At 37.7% G+C, this 25,451-nt stretch overlaps 2 protein-coding genes across 3 annotated transcripts in view; one reads left to right on the top strand and one right to left on the bottom strand.

Moving 5' to 3' along the window:
• Positions 1–14,188, top strand: part of LOC121949433 (glypican-6-like) — a 150,370-nt gene extending 136,182 nt beyond the window's left edge. For both annotated transcript variants that reach the window (XM_042495118.2, XM_088083290.1), the window contains 3 exons: positions 8,809–8,945; positions 10,928–11,103; positions 11,959–14,188. In XM_042495118.2, the coding sequence (XP_042351052.1) occupies positions 8,809–8,945; positions 10,928–11,103; positions 11,959–12,164 (519 nt within the window). In that variant the 3' untranslated portion in view covers positions 12,165–14,188. The remainder of the gene's footprint in view (positions 1–8,808; positions 8,946–10,927; positions 11,104–11,958) is intronic.
• dct (dopachrome tautomerase) lies at positions 13,814–20,978 on the bottom strand. The gene is made up of 8 exons (XM_042495119.2): positions 19,265–20,978; positions 18,864–19,163; positions 18,390–18,490; positions 17,149–17,315; positions 16,830–17,009; positions 16,272–16,407; positions 15,990–16,191; positions 13,814–14,715 (listed from the first exon to the last, which is right to left on the bottom strand). The coding sequence occupies exons 1-8, from the start codon at positions 19,551–19,553 to the stop codon at positions 14,540–14,542; spliced, it is 1,551 nt and encodes a 516-aa protein (XP_042351053.1). The 5' UTR covers positions 19,554–20,978; the 3' UTR covers positions 13,814–14,539.
• Between the last annotated feature and the right edge of the window lie 4,473 nt (positions 20,979–25,451).

Raw genomic sequence — 25,451 nt, 5'->3', positions numbered from 1 at the left:
CACAGAGGTCATTTACCTGGTATGCTTTGGCCTAGCCAATATTATTTCTACTCTGCCGGTTTTTAATGTGCTAAAAGTGCTTTAGAGTCCAGATGGCAGGTCTTGGTTGAAAGGATCTGCTGTTTATGGGTAGACCTGAACCAATGAGGAGCACTTTATGACGTGCTAGACACCAGATTAAATAGCTGTGTCCAGGGACATGCACCCACAGGGCGTCAGCACCCTGATACTCGACACTGTGGCAGTCGATCTGTCGGCTACATGCCCGCACAGTGCACCCAGACTTAGACAGGAGAGTGTATTAGTTTTTAGGGCTGGCTCAGTCAACAATATAACGTGATCAAGAATGTGATGAAGAGGCAGAGTTATTCTTACTGTGGCCTTCCCCCTTGTGAGAAACTATTCGGCCAGTCCTCAAAGTGGTCACTGGTCAGGGAGAGACTCACTGCATGGCCAAGGTCTCGGTATGAACAGAACCGACTCGTTGACCTCTGTAATTGAGATGCAGGAAGAATACTGCATTCGTATCAAATGAAAAACTATTTTAACGCAGACAGGAGGAGGAGTTGCCAGGGAAAATAAGTTGATCGAGGAGTTGTCTGCCCCTTGTGGTTTAGTGGCGAGACCTGCTGCAGAGTCTATGATTAGATTGAACATGCACTAATTTAGCTCAGACTTGCAGCAGAGGGAGACGCTCTGTGTCAAGCGGCAACGACAACCCTAGGTAGTTGCTTGAAAAAGGACTAATTGTTAATTTAACAAGATAGAGGTGTTATAACTAGAGTGAGACAAAATGCCTGATAAGCCGGGGTTATGTGCGTGTGTGAGTGAGAGAAAGGGAGATTTACCAGCTGACAGAAAAGCCAGCTGAACACTGTAGGTCAGCTTTGGCATCAGTGCGAGTGTGATGTGTTTTGAGACTAAAAGTTAGAGAGATAGTCTGACCGCTTTTTTTTTTATTTTTTATTTTTTTATTGAAAGGCAGATAGCACGTCCGGGCATCATCCCACCACCAGATAAGAGCTTAGGCGGCTGACATTGTGCTGTTGCCAGGAGTGTGACTGCAGCTTCAAAGCCGGTGACACGTCAGCTTTTGATCTGAGAATAGGCAAGGGCATCTGAAAACCACTGGTCAAAGCACAGCTCGCTCACGTGATGTCTGTGCTGAGCAGCGAGGTGGCGCACAGCTGCCGCCCCGTTAACAGAAACACCCATGACTTGCCTGTTTGCATGCGACAACAAGACCAATGATAAATATTGCAAGAAATGCTTGGAGTATCTGTAAACACAGACTTTAAGCCTGCTCACACCATTATCTCATTGACTCATGCTGTTGTTTTTGAAAATAATTATTCTCAGTCAACATTTCCTTGTGTTTGTCCATTCAAGCAAGCCAATTACTTTTGTACAGTGAGTAAACATTGTACTGTATATCTGGTATGTTTGGATGGAGGTGTTTGTGGCGGTAAAAAAAGCAAAAGATGAGGTTATGTTTGGATCATGACACGTTAAGCCATCTGAGCTGTCATGCATTATGGGCTACTTTTCAAAGCTGTTTGCTGCTAAATTAATCTTCAGAGCTGTGTGGTAAACTTCCTGTTTTCTTGTTCCTCAGGAGACAGAGCAGGCACAGAGAGAGAAGGAAATTATAGATGATTGGTTTAGATTGCATTTATGATTTAATTAATATTCATTCAAGATAATTCATACATTAACCCTTTGAAATCTGGATCAACATCACTTTTCATGTGCTGTTGAACCCTGAGCAAATAGGTTATTTATATATATATATATATATATATATATATATATATATATATATATATATATATATATATTCAAGAAATTAGTAGATTTAGGAAATTGGTTTTTTTTTTACAGAGAATTACATTTTTAATTATCAAAACTATGAATTTATAATTTTTAATTATTTTCGCCGAATCATTTAAATTTTTAAGCGTTTTTTTTTTTTTTTTTTCAGGTCAATTCCCAACACCCCCAACCCCTTATTTTGTTTAACTTTCCAGTTTGCTTGATTTTTTTTGTTTGGAAGTTTGTTTTGCTAATTTTCAGGCACTTCCTTGCACTTTTTACTTCTAATTTCTGGGTCGTTGCCCTTTGCCTTCTTCCCATGTTTTTGAAAGATTTCAAGCCACTTTTAACAGGTTTATAGGGTTTAAGAAACAGTGTGTAAAATTTTGGGTTTATTTAGTGGCATCTAGTGCTAAAGATTTCAGATTGCAACCAAATGAAATGTCTTCAGTTTAGAAATTCTTCAATGTTCATTGTTAGGGAGGTTTTAGTGTCTTCCTCTCCAAAACAAAGGGATGTAGTTATATACACTGAAAAAAAACCCCACACCAAATAAAACAGTTTCATGTTATAAATCAGTGTTTTTCCAATGCTGTTTCGTTCGTTGCAGATGGGCTGCTCGCCAAGCACTGGCTAACGTGTGCTTATCTTTTTTCTCTGACAACTTAAGATCAGAAAGTTCAGAAGGTATGGGAGCTGAATTATCCACAAAACTCTCCTTCTCTCCCAGACAAACAAACCTGTTGATTAACCCAGTAACAACGCTGAATAAAGCAGCTTCATGTTAAAAATTTTTTTTTTTTTCTGATAAGTGCTGGATGCGGAGGGACTTCTATGGTGGCAAAGGCAAAAACGCAAATGGCTCTATTTAGAGCCAGTGTTTGATTTGTCCATTCTGGGCTATTGTAGTCACATGGTGGACTCCTTAGAAGACGACCTGCTCCCTTTGTAGATATAAACGGCTCTTTTAAGGTGCCAAAAACATAACAATTCTTATTTTGGGGTAATTATACACTAAATAAAATATCCTTATTATTAAATTCGATTTCTGCCAAAATATTCCCCTGAATCCTACACACTAAACCTTTAAGTGGCGGAAAAATTAAGAGCGATTACAATCTTGCCCTGCAGCTCATTTCCATTGTGGTACTCGAGGAGAAAAGATGGAAGAGGACAGATGCTGCACAGTCCAGAGACGACTGAGCACACACTGTTATATCACAATTGAAAGAAAGACCGGGGGCTTTTTTTTCCCCACAAAGCTCTTTAGAATAGGAGTCTGGTTTAACATCACGAGTCAGCTAGCCATGAAACCTTCACTTTCGCTTAAGACTATGGTAACAGAAAGAGAGACCAAAGAGAGAAGAGACCAGAGTCAAAGCGAGGGGGCCAACGGAGAGAGAAACAGCATGAAGTAATATATGGTTCCTGACAGGGATCAGGGAGACGGAGGGCGAAAGAGAAAAAATATGGCTGAGGAGGAAGAGCGAGCAAAGCTACACCTTGCTGCAGCTTTTCATCCTCAAGGTTTAAAATGTTGCTTAGTCATGAATCTCACCTTTTTAACTAAACAAAACTACTTTTGATGAATAATTCTGGTGATATTTTGTATTTTTGGCATTCTTATCAAGTCCCATGAAAAGACATAAACCAACAATCAGTTAATCCTGTGATAATCTCTATAGCCAACGCCTAATGTAGCTCACGTAGAGCTGCACTGTTTTCCAAAATCTGTAAAAACATATCAGTTAGCTGCACCTGGTGACACGTTGCTACATTACAATAAACACAGCCACTGTACTTTATTTTGACCCATCCCCGCATTAGTGTTGGAGAACTTGAGATCGGACTTGAGACCACTTTTTGGAGGTCTTGTCTTGGTCAACTTGGTCAACAAGACAAAAAGGACTCTGGATTTTATCTTAAGATAATATATATCATAATCACAACTGCAGGGATTTTACTAAATTGCATGTACATTGTCAGATTTATTTATTAACATCACTTTTATTGAATGTAAAATCTTCATGCCTCAAGTGCAATCATTTCTAATTTACAATGTTTCTCACCGTTGACGGAGGTCACATTTCTCGTGGTACACTTATCCTTTCACACATATGCAGTATGGTAATGAAAGAGGAGAATATAGAGGGATCTCTTAAGGCTGGGCAATATATTAACATTATATCAACAATAATATAAGACTAGTTATTGTCTTAGATTTTGAATATTGTAATATTGTATGTGTTGTCCTTGTTTTAATGGCTCCGATACAGTAAAGTGATGACTTTTCTAATATTTCATTATTTGCTTGTGTCCAAGAGCTGCAAAATTATCCGATTCCAGCTTCTTATATGTGAATATTTTCTGGGGTTTTTACCCCTCTATGACAGAATCTTTGGGTGATGGATAAAACAAAATACTTATGCCATCATTTTGGGCTTTGGAAAACACTGATTGACATTTTTCAACATTTTCTTACATTTAAGAGACCAAAAAACAAATTTATTACATAATCATTATTTGCTCTCCTACTTTACCCACTTTGACATTGTATCCTCATTACTGATCTTTATATCAAAAAACTCATTGTGTAAATTGTAAAAGCACCTGGGTGCCATATGTGTATTAATCTGTTCTTGCAAAGAGTCACTAACAGAAGCATTCCCCCATTTGGGTAAAAAAAAAAAAAGTTTCAAACTACAGAGCCCTGCTATTTTAAAAGATCACCAAACCTTCTTTTGTAAATAGTGAAGCAAACAAAATAGAAAGTAATGAGTTTGAAGTTGAATCCAACAGATGGGTCCTGGGAGTCAGAAAGTTTTGAACGAGAGACTAAAGCAGTGTTAATTTTAGTCTTTTGATGAAATTTGTTGACTGAAAAACCTAGGAGACTGCCAGACTTATCCCTTACATTTTCTTACTCAAAGGTTTGTACATTATATTGTGCAAAGTGTGAGACACATTTTACATCTCCAAATCTGAAACATCATAGATACATTTACAAACATTTGCAATGTTTAATCCCAGATGTTAAAATCTACCAGAACTTCTGTAAATTAACATGATTTGTGTTTTATAATGAATAAAATTTGAACAAAACTGTTAATACTAAATTAGAAAATCCAGGCATCTTTGACTTTCTAAATATCCTGCTACTGGATCTGAATAACTGAGAGCCTTAATGTAAAGTGATGAATATTGATATTTATAGTATTTATTATTAACAAGAAAAAGAAGCACAAACAGCAAACAAGCAATGATGAATTTAAAACAATAATATGGCATGTACAAATTTTTCTTCCTCTTGTCTTTGTACTGCACACCAAAGCGGCTGCGTATGGCTGCGATAGAAAAAATCTGCTACCGCTAAGCTGTAGTTTTATTGTAGGCAAATGGTGTTGTGATGTAGGTCAAGGTTTCAGCGCCCAAAGAAAGAAAAGTTTATAACAAAACTAGTGACAACAGCTCAGACAAGCATCTCCCCTAAGGAAAACTAAACTCTGACTCGCAGAGTTGGAGGTGACGTCAATATGTCGACACCCAAGAAGCGATCATTACGAACGATGAGCAGATTTAAGTGCCTAGAGGGCTTGTGTTTGTGTGCATTAAATTTGTGTGTGCATGTGTGTATATTGTATCAGTGGAAGAGCAAATTCGTTAAAAAAAACATCTGCAATGCATAAAAGAAGACTTTTTTCCAACACTTCTAAAACCTTAAGATGCATACTGTATGTTGACAATGATTTAATATTTCACTAACTGAGTTCACAAGCTCATGAGGTTCTTTGAAGGGAAAATTATAATATAAATGATCATGGCTTGCACATCCAGTGAGTAAGTGCTTCCATCAACTGCCTTGTCAGCCCTTATTACAGAACCATAGGTATCACACACTAATAACACCCTTAATGTCACCATAAATTGATATGGCTATCACACTTGATGATAATAGTCATCTGTTCGGATGTCACTGAAAACAAATACACTGTAATATCCTGACGGGAAGAGAAGGGGGGGGGGGTGTTTGTCTGTGATCTTCATTGTGATTTTTAATGAGAATATCAACCCTGTCAGTAATGGGCGAGCTGATTATAATGAGGATCTCAGCTTCACACACACATACTCTCCTTCATCACATACCATCGCCATACTGGGATGATAATGTGGACGCTGTTTTCATGTTAATACTGTAGGTTTTTGTGTGCAAGTCTTTCATTAGTCCTCCTAACTGCATCTGTTTCCATGCAAGGTTGAGTCTTAACATTAGAAAACTTGGAGATTAGTGTAAATGCGATACTTAACGTGGAAGAAACATCATATGTAAACACAACTGGTTTTGATTTGAAATGTATATTCTCACTCTCAGTCCCTCTGTATTTCCTTTTTGGTTACCTTCATATATTTCCCATTTCTCAAAGACATAGTGCCATCTAGTGAGCATTGCAGCTGGTTGCATGCCAGAGCTGCTTGTTGCAGTTGTATTATTTATTCATGGGCAATGCGCAAGGAAGTGAGAGGCAGACTTTTCCCAGAGGCATGTTTAGCATTGTGAGAAAAGGCTCAACATTTCCCCTTCTGTTTTCCTGTCAGCATCGGATATTTGAGGTATTTCAGATACATCAGGTACTTTCATTTGGATCTCAGTGGATTTTTGCAGTTATCCATCTTAATAGGGAGTTGTATGTAACTGCTGAAACTATGTATTGGTTGAAACAGGAATCCTTCACTCACTCTAAATACAGCTTTATGTGTCAAAAATGCACATTATAGAATGTTATGAAATGTGATAATCATTAAGACATTAGTAGTCATCTCAACCCATTAAACAAGTGAATTTAACTGTTTGTTTTTGGCCACATGAAACATGGCAGTTCCGTGTTTAGTGGAAGTGCTAATTAAAAATTTGCATAACCTAAAGGTGAGTTTGTCATTCCCAGTTTAATTCACACTTTTTACAGTCCCTGGTTTTGCCAGCAGATCCTGCGAAAAACTGTGAATCTCTCACTTGTTAAACTAAACTTAATGTGCGAGGTTTAGTCAAACATTGCCAGTCAATCTCTCGCATTGAGTGCAGCCTTGACCCTCTGGGCAGTATCAGAGCTGCTGAAGTGCTTTGGCATCAGTGTGACAGGATTAACACATCAAAAGCAGAGTCGGGGCCTACAGCAGCGTCACACAGTCAGTACAGCACCTTTCATGTTCTGCTCAGGTTCACTACAATTTCACGTAAGCCAACAGCAAGTCAGACGGAAAAAGATAATGGGGCCAACCTGCTGCTATCAGGCTTTCCCTCAGCTTCACTGAAATATGTCAAATTCTGTGTTTGATGAAAGATTGGAGTTCAACAGGCTCAAGTCAGGAAACGATATCTGACTATGTCACATGGCCGGGATGCAAAGGAGCATTTAAGTCTGACATTCAAGCTGAAATTATTGCTGCGAGCCTGCATGGTCTTACTTTTCATGATGCAAACATTCGATAGTCAAAGCAGAAGGAAAATTAAACCCAAATCATTTTTTGGGGAGTCAGAGAGTTAAGATGTCTCAGGGTTAAATCCCAAGATTTATAATCCCTTTGATAAGATGTGGTAATAAGTGACGGTGGGGCAGTTTTATAATGAGTTTACAAATGAGATGTATCAGGAGTTTTAAAAAGACTAAAGCTCAGTTAGTTAACTCGACACAAATGCTGGATTTACACCTACCATTTGTCATAAATATCAGAAACTTCAAGGTTATCTTTCAGTGTCTATTTTCTCTCAGATGCTTTTACAAGGATATATGCTAATTAGGAATATTGTTGTGATGCTTTGAGGGCTACAATGTAAATAAAGGAGTGAGGGTGTGTGGGCGGGTTATTTTCATGCTCGGGGTAAATAATGTCACAGTAAACAAATTGTTTACAAATGTGCATCCAATTCATGTTTTTTTTTCTCTTTTTTTACATTTCCTTCATCAGTTTCTTTTTTTAATTTTATTCATACCTTTTTTAGTAAATATACACACAGACATTCAAGCACATACACCCCACCCTCCCTGGACTCCCAAGAAGTAAATAAATTAGAGGGAAAAATAAATAACTCCAGTGTGTCAGGTTGAGTCCTTAATGTTTGTGTTGGGTTTTTACTTTATTTTTGTAACAGTTAATTGATTAATCAGTAGAAAATTATCTTAAGTATTCTGTGTCTTAGCTCTGGCCCTGTGTCTTATATGTGGATATTTGCTGTTTCTTGACATTTTGTAGACCAAATAATTCTTCATTAATCAAGAAAATAATCGATCATTAAAATAATCATTAGTTGCAGCCCTGCTTAAATTCTGGGTGTTGTACTGTTCACATTTTTGCTTTTTTAACTGTAACTCATTTGTCTGACATGTTTACATGAAATAACTCGACAAAGAGCATCAGGTTTCTTTACAGGAAATATATACCTTACAACATTTGCACCATGCAGTGAAGTATGTAATGACGTAACTATTTAAATACTAATAACATTGTACAGAGTTTGGGCTCATCTTAAATTTTGTCCTGGACCTTGGAGCGGTAGAAACTGATCTATTACTTCAGCAGAAGTAGCAATACTACTGTGTGTAAAAAAAAAAAAAAATAAAAAAAAAGAATCTGTTTCACCAAGTAAGAGACATGCTTTGAAATTGTTGCTGAAAAAAATTCTCAGCATCAAATTATAATAAAATTACTAAAGGTAAAAGAATATATATATATATATATATATATATATATATATATATATATACATAGTTTGTGATATATATATATACATACGTAGTTTGTGAGTTTTTCAGGTCTCCCTGCATTTCTAAAAGGACTTACTTCTGTTGTATCTCAGTTTTGTCAAATGGTATTAAAAATAACATAATAACATAGACTTATCAGCTTTAACTGAAAGAGTGCAACTGCTCCATTGACACGCAGACTTGATTTGTTTATACAAGTTTTTTTTCCTCCCATGTAACAACCCCTGTCTCTGCTTAGGTGGTCGACATAAAAGAGAAACTGAAGCTGTCAAAGAAATTTTGGTCCAACCTGCCCGAGGCAATGTGCGTGGAGGACAGAGTGACCGCTGGAAATGCCAGCGATGAGGAGTGCTGGAATGGACACAGCAAGGGCAGGTAAGTGCACCAGGGCCTGGGGCGATCGCAGACAAATACAGAAGGTTGCTTAAAAGTCCAAAGTCTGTTCAGCTCTGTTAATCAGTCTAATCTTGGAATTAAGGGCCAGATTATTTACTTTCACTGATTCAGACTAAGCTGCGAGGGATCTTGGCATACTTTGCCTTTCTAAACAAAACTAAACTAAACAAATAGGAAGTTGATCATCCTGGTTTGAATTCATTCTTTAATATATATCTTTTTTTTTTAATACTTTTTGTATTTTTTGTCTGTTATTTTATGGAATTGCATGTTCATTCTTCCTTAAAACATGCAACCAGCATGGTGCAGCCCTGTTAATCTGATTTCATTTTTCAAGGAAAATATTTGCACGAGCGCACCAAACACCTGCAGCCATGGCTGAGGTCACAGTTAATTGATTTGTTCTACTTTCATTCACAACATCAACGGTATGATCAAAAGATGTTCGTTGAGCATTCACATTTTAAATGTAGTGAATAACACTGATCATTTAACCCTGTATGTTGATTTGGGATCTGGAAGCTGTTGCTATTTTCTATAAACAAGAAGAAAAGAATATCACCAGTGGAAATGTTTCCGAGATCTCTGAGGTGTATATCACCAGGAGTGACCTGGGCTTATGGGAAACAAATGCTGTTTTGTGAGACGATTTATGGAATTTCCTCACATGATGCCCTGCTGCTTATTTATCAGACAGGAATGCAGGCAGCTGACATGTTTCCCCTGGAGAAATATCACCTAAGTATGTCAGAGCGTTACCCCACATGATTGGGTCAAATTTTGCAAAGTCTTTTACAACCTGAAAGAGCTGCTCAAGTGCTGTAGGAGAATCAGACCCAAAGTTTAAGACAACAATTTTTTTGTCCTCAGTCCACCCTCTGCCTTTCTCTGCTCTTTCTCATTGACTACAAATTATCAGAATTCAGAGAGCTTAGAGTCTTTTTATATATATATATATATATATATATATATATATATATATATATATATATATATATATATATATATATATATATATATATATAAAGACTCTGTGTGACACAGTTTCTAGTGTCACAAATATTCTTGCTCATTTTCTAAAGCCCTCAGAAAGATTTCAAACTAACAAACTGGTCTCTCTGCCTCATTTTAGAGCTCTCATAAGTACAAGGGTAAATTAATTGGTTAGTACCTCTCATTGTGCATTATTGTTTTTAATATTTAATATTTCTATTTTTATTTCTTAATATTTCTACATGTTGCTGTATTCTCTCAATCTTTTTATTGTGGTTATTGTTGTCTGAATTTTTTTTTTCGACTGCTATCTTGGCCAGGTGTCCCATGGAAAAAAGATAGTTGGTCTCAACAGAACTTTGAAAAAATAATAAGCATTCACCAGATTCTTTGTCCTTTAAAAGATATAATTTGAAACTTTTTTCCACATGAAAATGTCTAAAAACCAGACCAATATTACATTTTTTTAGGTTGTGTACTTACATTATCCCAAATGTTTCCAACAATGTTCAAAAGCAGAGATCTAATCAGGGATATGGTCAGCGTCATTTGGTAGTTGTTATTTGTCATATCCCTTTTCTAACAAATTAGCTCTTGTTTTTCATTCGATTCCATTCAGGATTCTTGGAAATGCGGTCTTATCTAGCAAACCAGCCCGCATTTCCACTAGTTTTCTGCAGAGCTGTTATCAAAGATGTGTTGTCTGATGAGAAGATGAGTGTGTTTTACAATTTACAGTAAAGGTTTGAGTTTGGCTCCGGATAAAAACCTCCAGAATGATAAACTCTGAAGGATTTCAAACAGGGAGAAACATAGACTGACAACATTGCACCATCTTTTGTTGATGTTTTAACTGAGAGGCTCCTTACGACAAAAAAAAAAAAAAAAATCACATATTGTACATTTAACAAGCTTCTTGTCAAAAGTAAAACATTGAGTTCATGTTACTTGTATATTTAACCTTAAAGGTACTTCCCTGAAGTTCAAAAGGATGGACTGACCAACCAGGTGAATAATCCTGAGGTGGTTGTGGACATCACCCGCCCGGACACTTTCATCCGCCAGCAGATCATGGCTCTGAGGGTGATGACCAACAAGCTGAAAAATGCCTACAATGGCAACGATATCTACTTTCAAGACTCAAGTAAGCAATTTTTTCTTTTTCTCTCAATGCAGGAAATGTGTTTTTAGTCCCATTCTTTCCACCTGGGTGTCACTCATCTTGATAAGCTGTGTACTTGGAAATGCTACCTAATCTTAAAGCCAAGGTAATCAGCATCAGTAAAACCACACGAGGCACCGAGGGAGCAAAAAATGAATACAAGCAGTGAAACCCTGATTAAGACATTATGGAAAGATTTTGAGGCATTGTATTGGGCGTGTAGCTTTTGCCTCCATTTAAATTTACTCGAAACAGCCATCCATTACAGAAAAAGAATTTGTTTCAGCACTCATAATTAGCATTTACAGAGAACACAGAGCCACAAACACCTACAGTCTACTATTGCATATAGCATTTTATAGTTGACAGTCATTCACTGATTTCTTTTTTTTTTTAGCTGCTCTGGGCAGCAGAAACAAGCTGTAAACAAAACACTACATTATCATGTTGAAGTTGATGTGATGAGCTCGTTAGCAGCAGATACAGAGCAGTATTGGCATTAACTTGGATTTTGTGTGTGCTTGAAGTCCAATATTCACTCTTCTTTTAACTCTATTTTGGGTCTCCACCAGCTCAGGAGATAGGTATCTGGCTGAATGATCCACCATGTTCACTAATGTCAAAACTGTCTCCATTAGTCACTAAGTAACAAAAACATGGAAAAATAGGGTCCAGATCAAAAAAAAATACAGAAGTTACGCTTTAACTTAAATATGAAAAGCTTGCGTACTGTAGCTTTAAAGCAGCAGTTTAGGATAGTAAAATATGGTTGGATTGTTAATAATAAATTTTCAGTGATGTGCACAGCGTGGCTTGTGTTTTGTTATGGTGTTGCAGGCGATGAAGGCAGCGGCTCAGGTAGTGGCAGCGGCTGCACAGAGGTCTGCCCTACAGACATGGACGGTGCTGCCACTGAGGCCCCGGTGGTGGAAGCCGACCGGAGCGGGCCTGTGGATGATTCTGCCCCGCTCCGTGCACCTTCTGTAGCCCTGCCAACCATTCTGGCCCTCTCAGCCCTGGCACTCCACCGACAATGGAGATAATGCTGGAGGAACCAGCTAAACATGGACAGCAGGGTTTTTTTTCTTTTTCTTTCTTTTTCGTTCTTTTTTTTTTTTTTGCAGTTTTTGTATTCAGGCAGATTGGAGCTACAGTCAAGCAGACAGTATTCAGGCTGCCAGCCTGGAGGCTAGAGAAGTCTGCTCTGAAAAAGAGAGCAGCCATGCATCATGATTTCCCACTTTCCCAAAGATCGTGCAGTGCCATCCTTAGACTTGACATTTTATGGCAACAGTTCACCATCTAACACTGATGCCGACCCAACAAACTCTACTTCAGAGATTTCTTGCACATATGGCAGGTATTAATGTAGGTCTCCATGTGGAAAAATATAACACGCACTTTGATTGTTTTGATTTTTTTATGCAAAAATTGTTTGTGTGTTGAAAAATGTTGAGAATGTGATTATTTGATGCACCTAAAAGAGGCACAATAAGTTTAATATATGTTAACATTATATTTTGAAACAAAAAATGTGCTTTCCACCTAAAATTTGAATTGAATCCTTGTTCCATTGCCATTAACTCGTGCCAATTATTTATTTTTGATAAGAAGCAATCGAATTTTCATCAAAGTCATCATAAATCCGTCTTTGTTTTGAGATAAGATGCAGCCACTGTATCATCATCTTATGTTTCACCGTAATTTCAACCCGGACGTTTGGCAAAATTGTAGTTTAAGTATATGATGGGTTGGTCATGGGTCTGCTCAGTTCGACAGCCGCCTTGTGCTAAAACTCGCATTCTGTTAAAAGGGATAAAACTGACATTTTTATATACTCATTTGCCTTGCAACAAATTTATTATCTGCAAAATATTCTCATATCATGCTGGTTTCTCAGGCTTCGCTTCAGGAGCAGACAGCCTGGACAGAATTAATACGGAGCAATTATTAACAGAAGGAGAAGGTGCCGTTTTCTTCTGCATCCAAATAATAGTCTATTACACAATTATTACATATTTTAAAAGTTACATGAATTCTGGATATATACAGGAACAAAAAAAGTGCAACTTTTGCATATGTGCTTTAATATCCAAAGCTTATCCTGTAACTGCATTCACAGTTTAGATAAATAGAGATTAAAATGTGCATTGCAGTGTTTAAATCGCTACAAAACTGAAATACTGTCAGCAAGTAGTAAAAAGTTAAATAAAATGTATTACCACAGTTATTTAAAAGGTGAGGGAATTATTAAGAGAAGAAGTCACAAACAGCACACAGTGGTTACTGGAAATGCAAAGAAAGGGCCCCTAAATTTATCTGTAAAGCTTGAATGGTTATGTCTGCAGCACAGACAGGCTTGAAGCCGACCACAGTCACCTGTGAAATGAGAATCTGTGGAGACCGGACAGGCCTGAATGCTTCAGTGAAGCTCCTCAGTAGAGCGTACTTACAGAGAATGTGAGAGGCCTGGCACTGCTGAGGGGGGCGGACAAAACCAGTCTGTATGTACGTCCACTGTTCTCTGAGAGCCCGTCAGCTCCATAACCACCAGGCCAGCTAAGCTTACGTATCCAAGGAATTAGCCAGTGTTATGCCCTTTGCAGTAAATCAGTTGAGCTTTTCTTTATTGCATTTAAGTCAGCGTTTGCATCCACATTGCAAGAAAAAAAATAGAGAAAATTGTCAAATGTGTCATTTAAAAGGATTCTTTATTATGAATATCGATCCTACAGGATGCCCTTTTTATGTTTTGTATCATTGAACTTTTAATGGTAATATTTTTGCAATAAAATATTGAAAATGGATGTCTGGTCGGACAAATTATCTGAAAAATATAATTAGAAGGAAACGCTATAAGTCAACATTTCTTACGATCAATGCATTTCTGTAAGGATTCAAATCCTAATGAGGGGAAGTTTGTTTTGAAGTTTGAATCTGTTTTCAAACTAAGATGGGAAGAAGAAGAAGTAGGCAAGCAAATATGCCTTATTGTTTTCCAGTGCAACTGAGATGATTGCATTTGTTTTTTGTTACTGTTCTTGAGAATAAATATTTATTAAAAACATTCAAATAGATTTGTATTTTTGATGGTTGTTACAAACAAATTGTAAAAGATAAGTAATGACAAGAGGCAGTAATAGGAATGGGTTCACTAAATGGAATGCTACAAAACCAAGTTAAAGTGTACATTCATTTTGATTCCTATTAGTATTTTTCTATGGATTTTACCTGATTCACATAATTGTTCTTACATTAAATTAGATTTGAAATCTAAAAAGCACAAATGTAGCTCATGGGGGGATTAACATGTTCCTCTTCCAACACAGTAGGCCCACAGAACATTGGTGATTGGCTGCTCCGTCGCTCTCAGGTATGTATAAGTATTGAAGTTCATTTCAGAACAACAGGGGAAATTCTAGGCTTCCTCTGTGTACTTTCTATTTGTAAAGTCTGCTTTTATCAGCGGTTCAAAGCCTCTGTTTCTCCGTTGACGCAGGTAGAGCACGAAGATAAGGAGAAGCACCAGGAGACCGATGAAGACTCCCCCCAGAGTGGAGCCCAGCACAAACACAGCCGGCCCTCCGTCTGCGTCTGGAAAGATCAAGCACAGGTACAGATATTCATAGAAACCTTTGTGCAGTGTCGTTATTTTATCATCATTTTTTTAAAAAGATGTTTAAAAGGGGATTTTACGAGTCTTTAAATTTATATCAAGGACTCAATATTGCTCAGCTACAAACTGATACTTCTGACTTTAAAACTAACTTCATAGCTCTTACTGCGGTTATTTTGGTTGGAATGAAAGTGGGCTTGACAATATTTTTAATGTCTAACAGCCTTAGACTTCACATTGTATGAATATCAACATTATAATGTTTTCTTGCTGTTGAATTTTGATCTCTGTACCTACATTCTACATTAAGATAATGTTGGCATGAGACATTTGACAGACGTTGGATTTTGGTTACTAAACACAACTTAAAACCAACAAAATATCAACGTTATCTGTCGTCGGTATTCTAGGTCAACTTGATGTTGGCATTAGATGTCCTGACGTTAAATTTAGGATGTCAAAATCTTAATTTAACCAAATATTAACGTCTAACAGCGTTGGTGGTTGTTGGTTATCAATGAGTCTTGCTTTCACTATGCAATTCTGTCTGTCACTGGTACAACACATTTTTTCTTAGGATGTCAAAGCCAGAACCTGCCCTACTCTCCTTCTGCTGGGCTAATTTACTTGTTGCCTTCACTGGTTGGTTTAGGCAAGAAGAGTAAGATTGGTTTGGGTTTAGAGTAGGAGTGTCAGGGTAAGCCAAGCATTTTGCCGAGGGGTAGACTTAACGCTAGGAAGAAAAAAACTTTCCACTTTCCGAGGAAAAAAGGAGTGAAGTCGAACACTGCACAACCAAAACAGGAAGAGCATAGTGCTTCCGTTTTCCCTGTTAGCAAATACCAGCTTTACCCTGTTACCAAAGAGTTCTTTGCAGCTACTATCCCACATAGTGGGCAGACGGAGGAACACCTAAACCTACCTGAAACTGTCATGGTTTCTTGGCTCTTAAGAAAACATAAAACAATGTAGCTGCGTAACGACAGTGGTGCCAACACTTGGAAACACCAGGGGAGGAAAAGTTGACTGTTTCCACCCTTTTTGTGAGCTTTAGAGGTGCTACTTCGCAGATTTGTTGTTGTCAGACAGCCAGGCTAGCTGTTTCCGGTCTTAATGCTGAGCTAATCTAGCCTCACGTTTATCACACAGATATGAGCGCATTATTTTCTCATCAGTTGGCAAGAAAGTGTATACGCTTTATGCCAATATTCCAAACCTTTTCTTTAACCTAATTATTTTAACACTTGCTCACCATCCAGGGCGATGGAGTATGAATATCCTAGCTCGGCAGATGGAACATATATCTCCTCGTTGGTGATTGGAGGGAAGAAGGGAACCATGTTGTAGTCCCTGTTGTGACCAATTGGGGCCATCTCATCTGGGAAGGTGGCATTGGATGGAACGAACCTTCTCATCCACTCGTCAAAAATGGCATCAGTGAAAGCGTGGAGCAACTGCAGGAAAAGCATAGTGATTTTAATTGACAGAAACTCTACTATCTCATTAAGAGTAAACCGTGGAATCAGAGTCTGACCAGAAAAATGGGGTCGTTGGCTGCAGAGTGAGACAGAGAGCTGGTTCCATTTAGCATGGAGTGGACGAGGTTGTGGAGGTTGTTGACAGATTCATCCAGTTCTCCATCTGGTTTTTCATACCCTTCAAGAGCATTTCTGTTGGTCACAAAATGCAAATTCTGTTAAGCAGTAATTTTTCAAAGCCTCAAAGTTCAAGGTGTTGAACACAGATATTGTTTGCTGCTGTTTATATTTCATAGACGACATAGTCACTGTTTTGAAGCCTTGAGTTTAGCATTTTTACATTTTGCGTTTCACCTCACTATGTTTGCATTTTTTCAGCACTGTGTCCTTACCTCCCATGCCCAGAAACTTCCCAACACAGAAAAATAAGAACAAACGAAAAAAATACAGGCAGAGGGAACATTTAGAGACTATTGTATGACTCTATACATTGTTTTTAGTAAAATCCTACATAGTATACCTTTCACCTGGCATTTAAACAGTTTCTTACCTCATCAGTCAAATAGCATGTACAAATTTATAATTGCTATTGATGCAAGACAGTAGAATTGTACCTGAAACTAAAGGAGGAGTTAGTGAAGTACGGAGGGCTGTCGAAGTCTCTGATTCCAAGACAGCTCCTGACGTCGCTCATGGTGGGCAGAGGTGTGTTACCTCCTTCCACTATCCCTCTCTGAATTGGCCCCTCACTGGTGCCATTACAAAGAGTCACCAGGCGATTGTATTCATCCAGGCTGAAAGAGAAAATAATTGAAATATTAAAATGTTTCTCTAAATTGACAGTTAAATACATTTATTTATCCCACAATGTGTATTTCATCATTATCAGACCAATAATTACTGAGTTCTCTCACACAAATATTTTGTTCTGACCTGTTACATACCACCCCCCATCTGGAGAATCTGGACTGGTTGCTAATGAGGGAGGGGTTGTCTGGGTTTCGGCCTCCCATCATAGAGTCGGTACATACATCACACTCGCTCTGCCCCGTGGCAAAGTTCCAGTAAGGGACTGCAAAGTTGTCATTGCCGGATAGTCTCTGCAGGGAGCAAACACATAGTTTAAAAAAAAAAATTTTTAAATTCTGTGATTGCTCGATATGACTCCCTCAGTTTGGATCAAGTCTTGGACCACTATTCCCTGGGTTTGCTGTCTCTTTTTGTCATCTAAAAAAAAAGTATGTATTTGTGGGTTTTAAGAATGTTATCACAAAATGTTATTGATTAACAAATTGTATGGATAAACTGTGCAGAAAAATAGAAATCTGTGAAAGGTTTTCATGTAGTTGTGATCTGGAAAGGTATCAGACACAAGATATTGTTAAATACCAATAATTGGTGATTAACAATAGCTCAATTTATATTAAGTAATAATTCTATGTAAGCTGATAAGCTAAAACATAGTTTTTTCATTCACTGGTCATGTGGTCTTTCCACTACGCTTTCTGACTAATGGAAAGACAACATCTGAAATACACATCTAGGTTTCTACTTTAGTTTTTATTTTTGTTTAGAAATTTATGCAAAAAGTGCATTTTAATCATAAAATGACTTATGTGCATCCCAACATAAAATTTTAGAAAACCTGAATAAGTGCTTGGATTGAAGTAATCAGCTGAGAAAGTTTCCCGGTGATATCTGTTAGTTAAAATAATTTGAGTATTCACCTATAGTGCCTTATTTGTTTTCTAAAATGTATGGAATTTTACAATACATATCTTTAAAGGCCGTTTTTCTCAGAGCCAGATATCTCAACTTTAGTAGCACTTACATACAAAAAAGGTTTTTACAGTGGGGTTTATAAATATATCATTCAACATTTTATTCATAAAAACAATAACAGTATGGATTTGTGGAGTTATAAATACAAAGAGATATCCAAAATAACCTTTGTAAAAACCTTTTACTCTTAATATGTCAACAAAATAAAACAAAATTTCTTAATGTGGCTTCATGCAATGTCATACTTCTATTCTGGAAATCTATGCCAAATAATGCATATTTAATTAGCCTAAACAATGCATCATTTGCATTAAAATAATTTAGAAAACTTGTTTCACAGTGAAGACACCCATAGTGTCTTTCCTAACATGTTCTCAGAAGATGGCACATACCTGTAACTCCCTTTCCAAGCTTAGAAGATGATACCTGTGCCAGGTGATGAATGCTGGTCCTTTGTGTGAGAAATCAATAGCTTTGAATGGACGGCCAGGACCTACAGGGAAATAAAGTGTTTGAGGGGTGATGTGATCACAAGGCCATGATGTGCACATCACATTCTATTAAAGTTATAGTTTAGATCATTATTTTGAGCATGAACAGTAAAATAAGATAACAAAAATAAAATATAAGCAAGAAAAAAAAATAAAAAAGGAGGAGTGGGAGGAATTAATACTTATCACTTACTTTTACATTCTATTATATGTAAAATAACTATTATTACTATTTAACTTATGTATGAATAAACAACATACTTTTGATTTATAACAAAAAGATTATAATAAAATAAAAGAGAAAAAATAGTAAAAAATTAACCATATGATCTAACCTCTTACTATAGTTTTGAGTCAAGAAATGTGCTCATTTACCAAGAAGAGTGTCTCGGACAGAGTAGTAATGTTGCCAGACAAAGAAATCGTAGATGGAGACATTGGCAAACTGGGGCTCAGTTCCATTTGGTCCTAGGAGTCCAAGCCAGTGCTGGGTGGCAATAACATAGTCTGGGTGGGTGGTAGTTTTAGACAGTTCCAAGACATCGAGGAACTCCTGGAGCTCTGCGGGGGTCAGTGAGCGGATGTTCTTCCGTACCACAGGTGCCTTTCTCTGGTCACAGTTTGGTCCAGTCCAGCCAAATTTACACTGACCACAGTCGTACCCTGCAAAGTTACCTGAAACACAGAGAGCAATCCAAATGTGTCAGACCATGTTGAAAATGATCAAGATTCAGCATGGGCCATTATCTAAGGCTTTAGACATAACTGTGACTCACCAGTACACCTGCAAGTTTGATTGAAGAATTTGGTCGGCCACCTCTCTCTGTCATCAACATTTCTCAGTCTGTACGGTCCTCCCCAGGGTTTGTTGTCAACTCGAACAGCTGTGCAGCTTCCTCTCCCCGACAGAGATCCACACACATTGGCAGGATCTGAGCCCAGAGCGGGGCAGCACTGTTTAGACACAATCCCCTCGACTGTGCAGCACACTCGAGGAAACTGAGCCCCCGCAGGCTCAGACCACACGAGCACACAGAGAATACCGAGACTCAGAACGTGCATCATATTACCCGTTTGTTCCTCCAGTCAGTGGCGACAAATCAGTTTCGACATCAACTTTCAGCGTTAATACGGCCAATTAGTTCCCCCAAAAGAGTGTGGAATCTCTCTCTGCTACAGTCCCCAGTTGTTTATCTTTCAATTAGATTCAGTGATAATTTTAACATCTGTGGAAACAACACTTAAAGCCAGATCATGTTGTGTTCCTGCTGGTTACACGCACATTAAAAAAGCTTCTAATTTCAGTTCTTGCTTTTGTAGAGCTGAGGAGGATTAAGCCTTGGGTCTTGTGATCATCACCTGACAACAGAGCTATGAGCAGGACTAAGATCTGGCCGGATACCAAGAAACTGCCTGAAGGAACTGTCAAGTGTTGTATGGCCACTTTGTACCAAAAAACGTAATTGTGCCTATGTTATACTTAAAGTACAAATATGAAAACAAACAAAAAAACATAAAAAATAGTTCAGTTTGCCTCAAAACAGCACACTGTGCAGTCGTCTGAAGACGACTGAAGTCTGAAGATGTTAGTCAAATATAATTTTTTTCTGTGAACAAACACCAGTAAAGGATAATTGTGATAACACATTTAAATTAGAAACATTGCATCATTATTGAGTTATTTTCATCTATTGTAATAAAAGTACCTGAGTAAATCAGCTTCTAGGCCAGAGCCCCCACAGTTAATCTGTTGTGTAAATTTGATGGGGGATTATTGCTTTAATCCAGCCAGAAGTTACAGTTAAAAAATTTTTTTTTATCTTGTTATTGTAGCTGGTTTATTCTCATCTTTGGGTTCCATTTATCAAACTTTTCTCCCGAGGTCTCAGCTGACACCCTGTGTTGTGCATGTGAGATGAGAAAAGACTAACTGTCAGAAGTGAAGCACTTTTTCCTAGTTTAAAAGGACATCCTTTTCTCATCTTTCTAACACTATCCATACCGATAAATGCAGTGGTGTCATGAAAAGTATAATCATATACATTGTATAATTGTATTTAAATTGTGTCTCCTGAATTTTCATATACTGAATACTGAATTGTTCCTGCTAAGAACTTAGTTGATTATCGGCCTGCCTCATATCTCAGTTAAGTTTTCGGCAGACGTCGCTGCTGATACTGAGCAGATTGGCATGTCATGATATGAAAGTGTGTATGGAGGTTTGGCTGATCTCTTCCCTGGGGCAGATGACTTTTGGCTTTTATGGCATGAATGAAGTAAAATATTGGTGATTTCTCTGTCTGCTCTGCTGATATAAGTCATCCATTAACAGCACTTTTAACTGTTAAAAAATACGCAATTGTCTCGTCTACTGAATTTTGATACACTGAATAATGAATTTTCTGTGCCAAGAACTTAGTTGATTACTGGACTAACTCATGTATCAGTCAACTTTTCAAAAGACGTCACTGCCAACACTGAGTGAACGGGAATGTCAATAGCATAAAAAGTGATCTGGAGATCAGACTGAGTGGGTAAATTAAAAGATTTGGTGACATTTTCGCCTTACTATAGCCTTGCTTTTTTGGGTCATTTTTTCCACGTGCCGTTTTATGGTGTTTTATACCGTTTTTGCAACATTCTTTGCTATGACTTATCCCAGCAAACTATTTTATGCAGTTTTCAGCTGTTTTGAGCTGTTTTTGGGACATGCCATTTTTTCACATTTTTGCCTTACTATAGCCTTGCTTTTTGGGTCATTTTTTCCACATGCCGTTTTATGGTGTTTTGGGCCATTTTTGCAACATTCTTTGCTGTGGCGTGTCTTTGCACGCTATTTTATGCAGTTTTCAGCTGTGTTCAGCTGTTTTTCGGACATGTCATTCATTTTTTCACATTTTTGCCTTACTATAGCCTTGCTTTTTGGGTCATGTTTTCCACATGCCGTTTTTTGTTCTTTTTGGCCATTTTTGCAACTTTCTTTGCTATGGCGTGTCTCAGCACGCTATTTTATGCAGTTTTCAACTGTTTTGAGCTGTTTTTGGGACATGTCATTTTTTGGCATTTTCACCTTACTATAGCCTTGCTTTTTGGGTCATTTTTTCCACATGCCGTTTTTTGTTCTTTTTTGCTGTTTTTGCAACTTTCTTTGCTATGGCGTGTCTCAGCACGCTATTTTATGCAGTTTTCAGCTGTTTTGAGCTGTTTTTGGGACATGCCATTTTTTCACATTTTTGCCTTACTATAGCCTTGCTTTTTGGGTCATTTTTTCCACATGCTGTTTTATGTCCTTTTTGGCCATTTTTGCAACTTTCTTTGCTATGGCGTGTCTCAGCACGCTATTTTGTGCAGTTTTCAACTGTTTTGTGCTGTTTTGGGGACATGCCATTCATTTTTTCACATTTTTGCCTTACTATAGCCTTGCTTTTTGGGTCATTTTTTCCACATGCCGTTTTTTGTTCTTTTTGGCCATTTTTGCAACTTTCTTTGCTATGGCGTGTCTCAGCACGCTATTTTATGCAGTTTTCAGCTGTTTTGAGCTGTTTTTGGGACATGCCATTTTTTCACATTTTTGCCTTACTATAGCCTTGCTTTTTGGGTCATTTTTTCCACATGCCGTTTTTTGTTCTTTTTGGCCATTTTTGCAACTTTCTTTGCTATGGCGTGTCTCAGCACGCTATTTTATGCAGTTTTCAGCTGTTTTGAGCTGTTTTTGGGACATGCCATTTTTTCACATTTTTGCCTTACTATAGCCTTGCTTTGTGGGTCATTTTTTCCACATGCCGTTTTATGGTGTTTTGGGCCATTTATGCAACAGTCTTTGCTATGGCATGTCTTATCACGCTAGTTTATGCAGTTTTCAACTGTTTTGAGCTGTTTTTGGGACGTCATTCATTTTTTCACATTTTTGCCTTACTATAGCCTTGCTTTTTGGGTCATTTTTTCCACATGCCGTTTTTTGTTCTTTTTGGCCATTTTTGCAACTTTCTTTGCTATGGCGTATCTAAGCACGCTATTTTATGCAGTTTTCAGCTGTTTTGAGCTGTTTTTGGGACATGCCATTTTTTCACATTTTTGCCTTACTATAGCCTTGCTTTGTGGGTCATTTTTTCCACATGCCGTTTTATGGTGTTTTGGGCCATTTATGCAACAGTCTTTGCTATGGCATGTCTTATCACGCTAGTTTATGCAGTTTTCAACTGTTTTGAGCTGTTTTTGGGACGTCATTCATTTTTTCACATTTTTGCCTTACTATAGCCTTGCTTTTTGGGTCATTTTTTCCACATGCCGTTTTTGTTCTTTTTTGCTGTTTTTGCAACTTTCTTTGCTATGGCGTGTCTTAGCACGCTATTTTATGCAGTTTTCAACTGTTTTGAGCTGTTTTTGGGACATGTCATTTTTTCGCATTTTTGCCTTACTATAGCTTTACTTTTTGGGTCATTTTTTCCACATGCTGTTTTATGTTCTTTTTGGCCATTTTTGCAACTTTCTTTGCTATGGCGTGTCTTAGCACGCTATTTTGTGCAGTTTTCAACTGTTTTGTGCTGTTTTTGGGACATGCCATTCATTTTTTCACATTTTTGCCTGACTATAGCCTTGCTTTTTGGGTCATTTTTTCCACATGCCGTTTTATGGTGTTTTGGGCCATTTTTGCAACATTCTTTGCTATAGCGTGTCTCAGCACGCTATTTAATGCAGTTTTCAGCTGTTTTGAGCTGTTTTTGGGACATGTAATTTTTTCACATTTTTGCCTTACTATAGCCTTGCTTTTTGGGTCATTTTTTCCACATGCCGTTTATTGTTCTTTTTGGCCATTTTTGCAACTTTCTTTGCTATGGCGTGTCTTAGCACGCTATTTTATGCAGTTTTCAGCTGTTTTGAGCTGTTTTTGGGACATGGCATTTTTCTACATTTTCGCCTTACTATAGCCTTGCTTTTTTGGTCATTTTTTCCACATGCCTTTTTTTGTTATATTTGGCTGTTTTTGCAACTTTCTTTGCTATGGCGTGTCTCAGCACGCTATTTAATGCAGTTTTCATCTGTTTTTAGTTGTTTTTGAGACATGTCATTTTTTCACATTTTTGCCTTACTATAGCCTTGCTTTGTGGGTCATTTTTTCCACATGCCGTTTTATGGTGTTTTGGGCCATTTATGCAACAGTCTTTGCTATGGCATGTCTTATCACGCTAGTTTATGCAGTTTTCAACTGTTTTGAGCTGTTTTTGGGACGTCATTCATTTTTTCACATTTTTGCCTTACTATAGCCTTGCTTTTTGGGTCATTTTTTCCACATGCCGTTTTTTGTTCTTTTTGGCCATTTTTGCAACTTTCTTTGCTATGGCGTGTCTTAGCACGCTATTTTATGCAGTTTTCAGCTGTTTTGAGCTGTTTTTGGGACATGCCATTTTTTCACATTTTTGCCTTACTATAGCCTTGCTTTTTGGGTCATTTTTTTCCACATGCCGTTTTTTATTCTTTTTGGCCATTTTGCAACTTTCTTTGCTATGGCGTGTCTTAGCACGCTTATTTTATGCAGTTTTCAGCTGTTTTGAACTGTTTTTGGGACATGTCATTTTTCACATTTTGCCTTACTATAGCCTTGCTTTGTGGGTCATTTTTTCCACATGCCGTTTTATGGTGTTTTGGGCCATTTATGCAACAGTCTTTGCTATGGCATGTCTTATCACGCTAGTTTATGCAGTTTTCAACTGTTTTGAGCTGTTTTTGGGACGTCATACATTTTTTCACATTTTTGCCTTACTATAGCCTTGCTTTTTTGGTCATTTTTTCCACATGCCGTTTTATGGTGTTTTGGGCCATTTTTGCAACTTTCTTTGCTATGGCGTGTCTCAGCACGCTATTTTATGCAGTTTTCAGCTGTTTTGAGCTGTTTTTGGGACATGTCATTTATTTTTTCACATTTTTGCCTTACTATAGCCTTGCTTTTTGGGTCATTTTTTCCACATGCCGTTTTTTGTTCTTTTTGGCCATTTTTGCAACTTTCTTTGCTATGGCGTGTCTCAGCACGCTATTTTGTGCAATTTTCAACTGTTTTGTGCTGTTTTTGGGACATGCCATTCATTTTTTCACATTTTTGCCTTACTATAGCCTTGCTTTTTGGGTCATTTTTTCCACATGCCGTTTTTTGTTCTTTTGGCCATTTTGCAACTTTCTTTGCTATGGCGTGTCTCAGCATGCTATTTTATGCAGTTTTCAGCTGTTTTGAGCTGTTTTTGGGGACATGCCATTTTTTCACATTTTTGCCTTACTATAGCCTTGCTTTTTTGGTCATTTTTTCCACATGCCGTTTTTTGTTCTTTTTGGCCATTTTTGCAACTTTCTTTGCTATGGCGTGTCTCAGCACGCTTATTTCATGCAGTTTTCAGCTGTTTTAAGCTGTTTTTGGAAATGCCATTTTTCACATTTTGCCTTACTATAGCCTTGCTTTTTGGGTCATTTTTTCCACCTTCCGTTTTTTGTTCTTTTTGGCCATTTTTGCAACTTTCTTTGCTATGGCGTGTCTCAGCACGCTATTTTATGCAGTTTTCAGCTGTTTTGAGCTGTTTTTGGGACATGCCATTTTTTCACATTTTTGCCTTACTATAGCCTTGCTTTTTGGGTCATTTTTTCCACATGCCGTTTTTTGTTCTTTTTGGCCATTTTTGCAACTTTCTTTGCTATGGCGTGTCTCAGCACGCTATTTTATGCAGTTTTCAGCTGTTTTGAGCTGTTTTTGGGACATGCCATTTTTCACATTTTGCCTTACTATAGCCTTGCTTTTTGGGTCATTTTTTCCACATGCCGTTTTATGGTGTTTTGGGCCATTTTTGCAACTTTCTTTGCTATGGCGTGTCTCAGCACGCTATTTTATGCAGTTTTCAGCTGTTTTAAGCTGTTTTGGGACATGCCATTTTTTCACATTTTTGCCTTACTATAGCCTTGCTTTTTGGGTCATTTTTTCCA

The sequence above is a fragment of the Plectropomus leopardus genome, chromosome 10 (genome assembly GCF_026936395.1).
Source record: "Plectropomus leopardus strain MGB_pleo_1.0 chromosome 10, ASM2693639v1, whole genome shotgun sequence".
NCBI classification, from domain to species: Eukaryota; Metazoa; Chordata; class Actinopteri; order Perciformes; family Serranidae; genus Plectropomus; species Plectropomus leopardus.
This window is presented reverse-complemented; position numbering and strand designations above follow the sequence as displayed.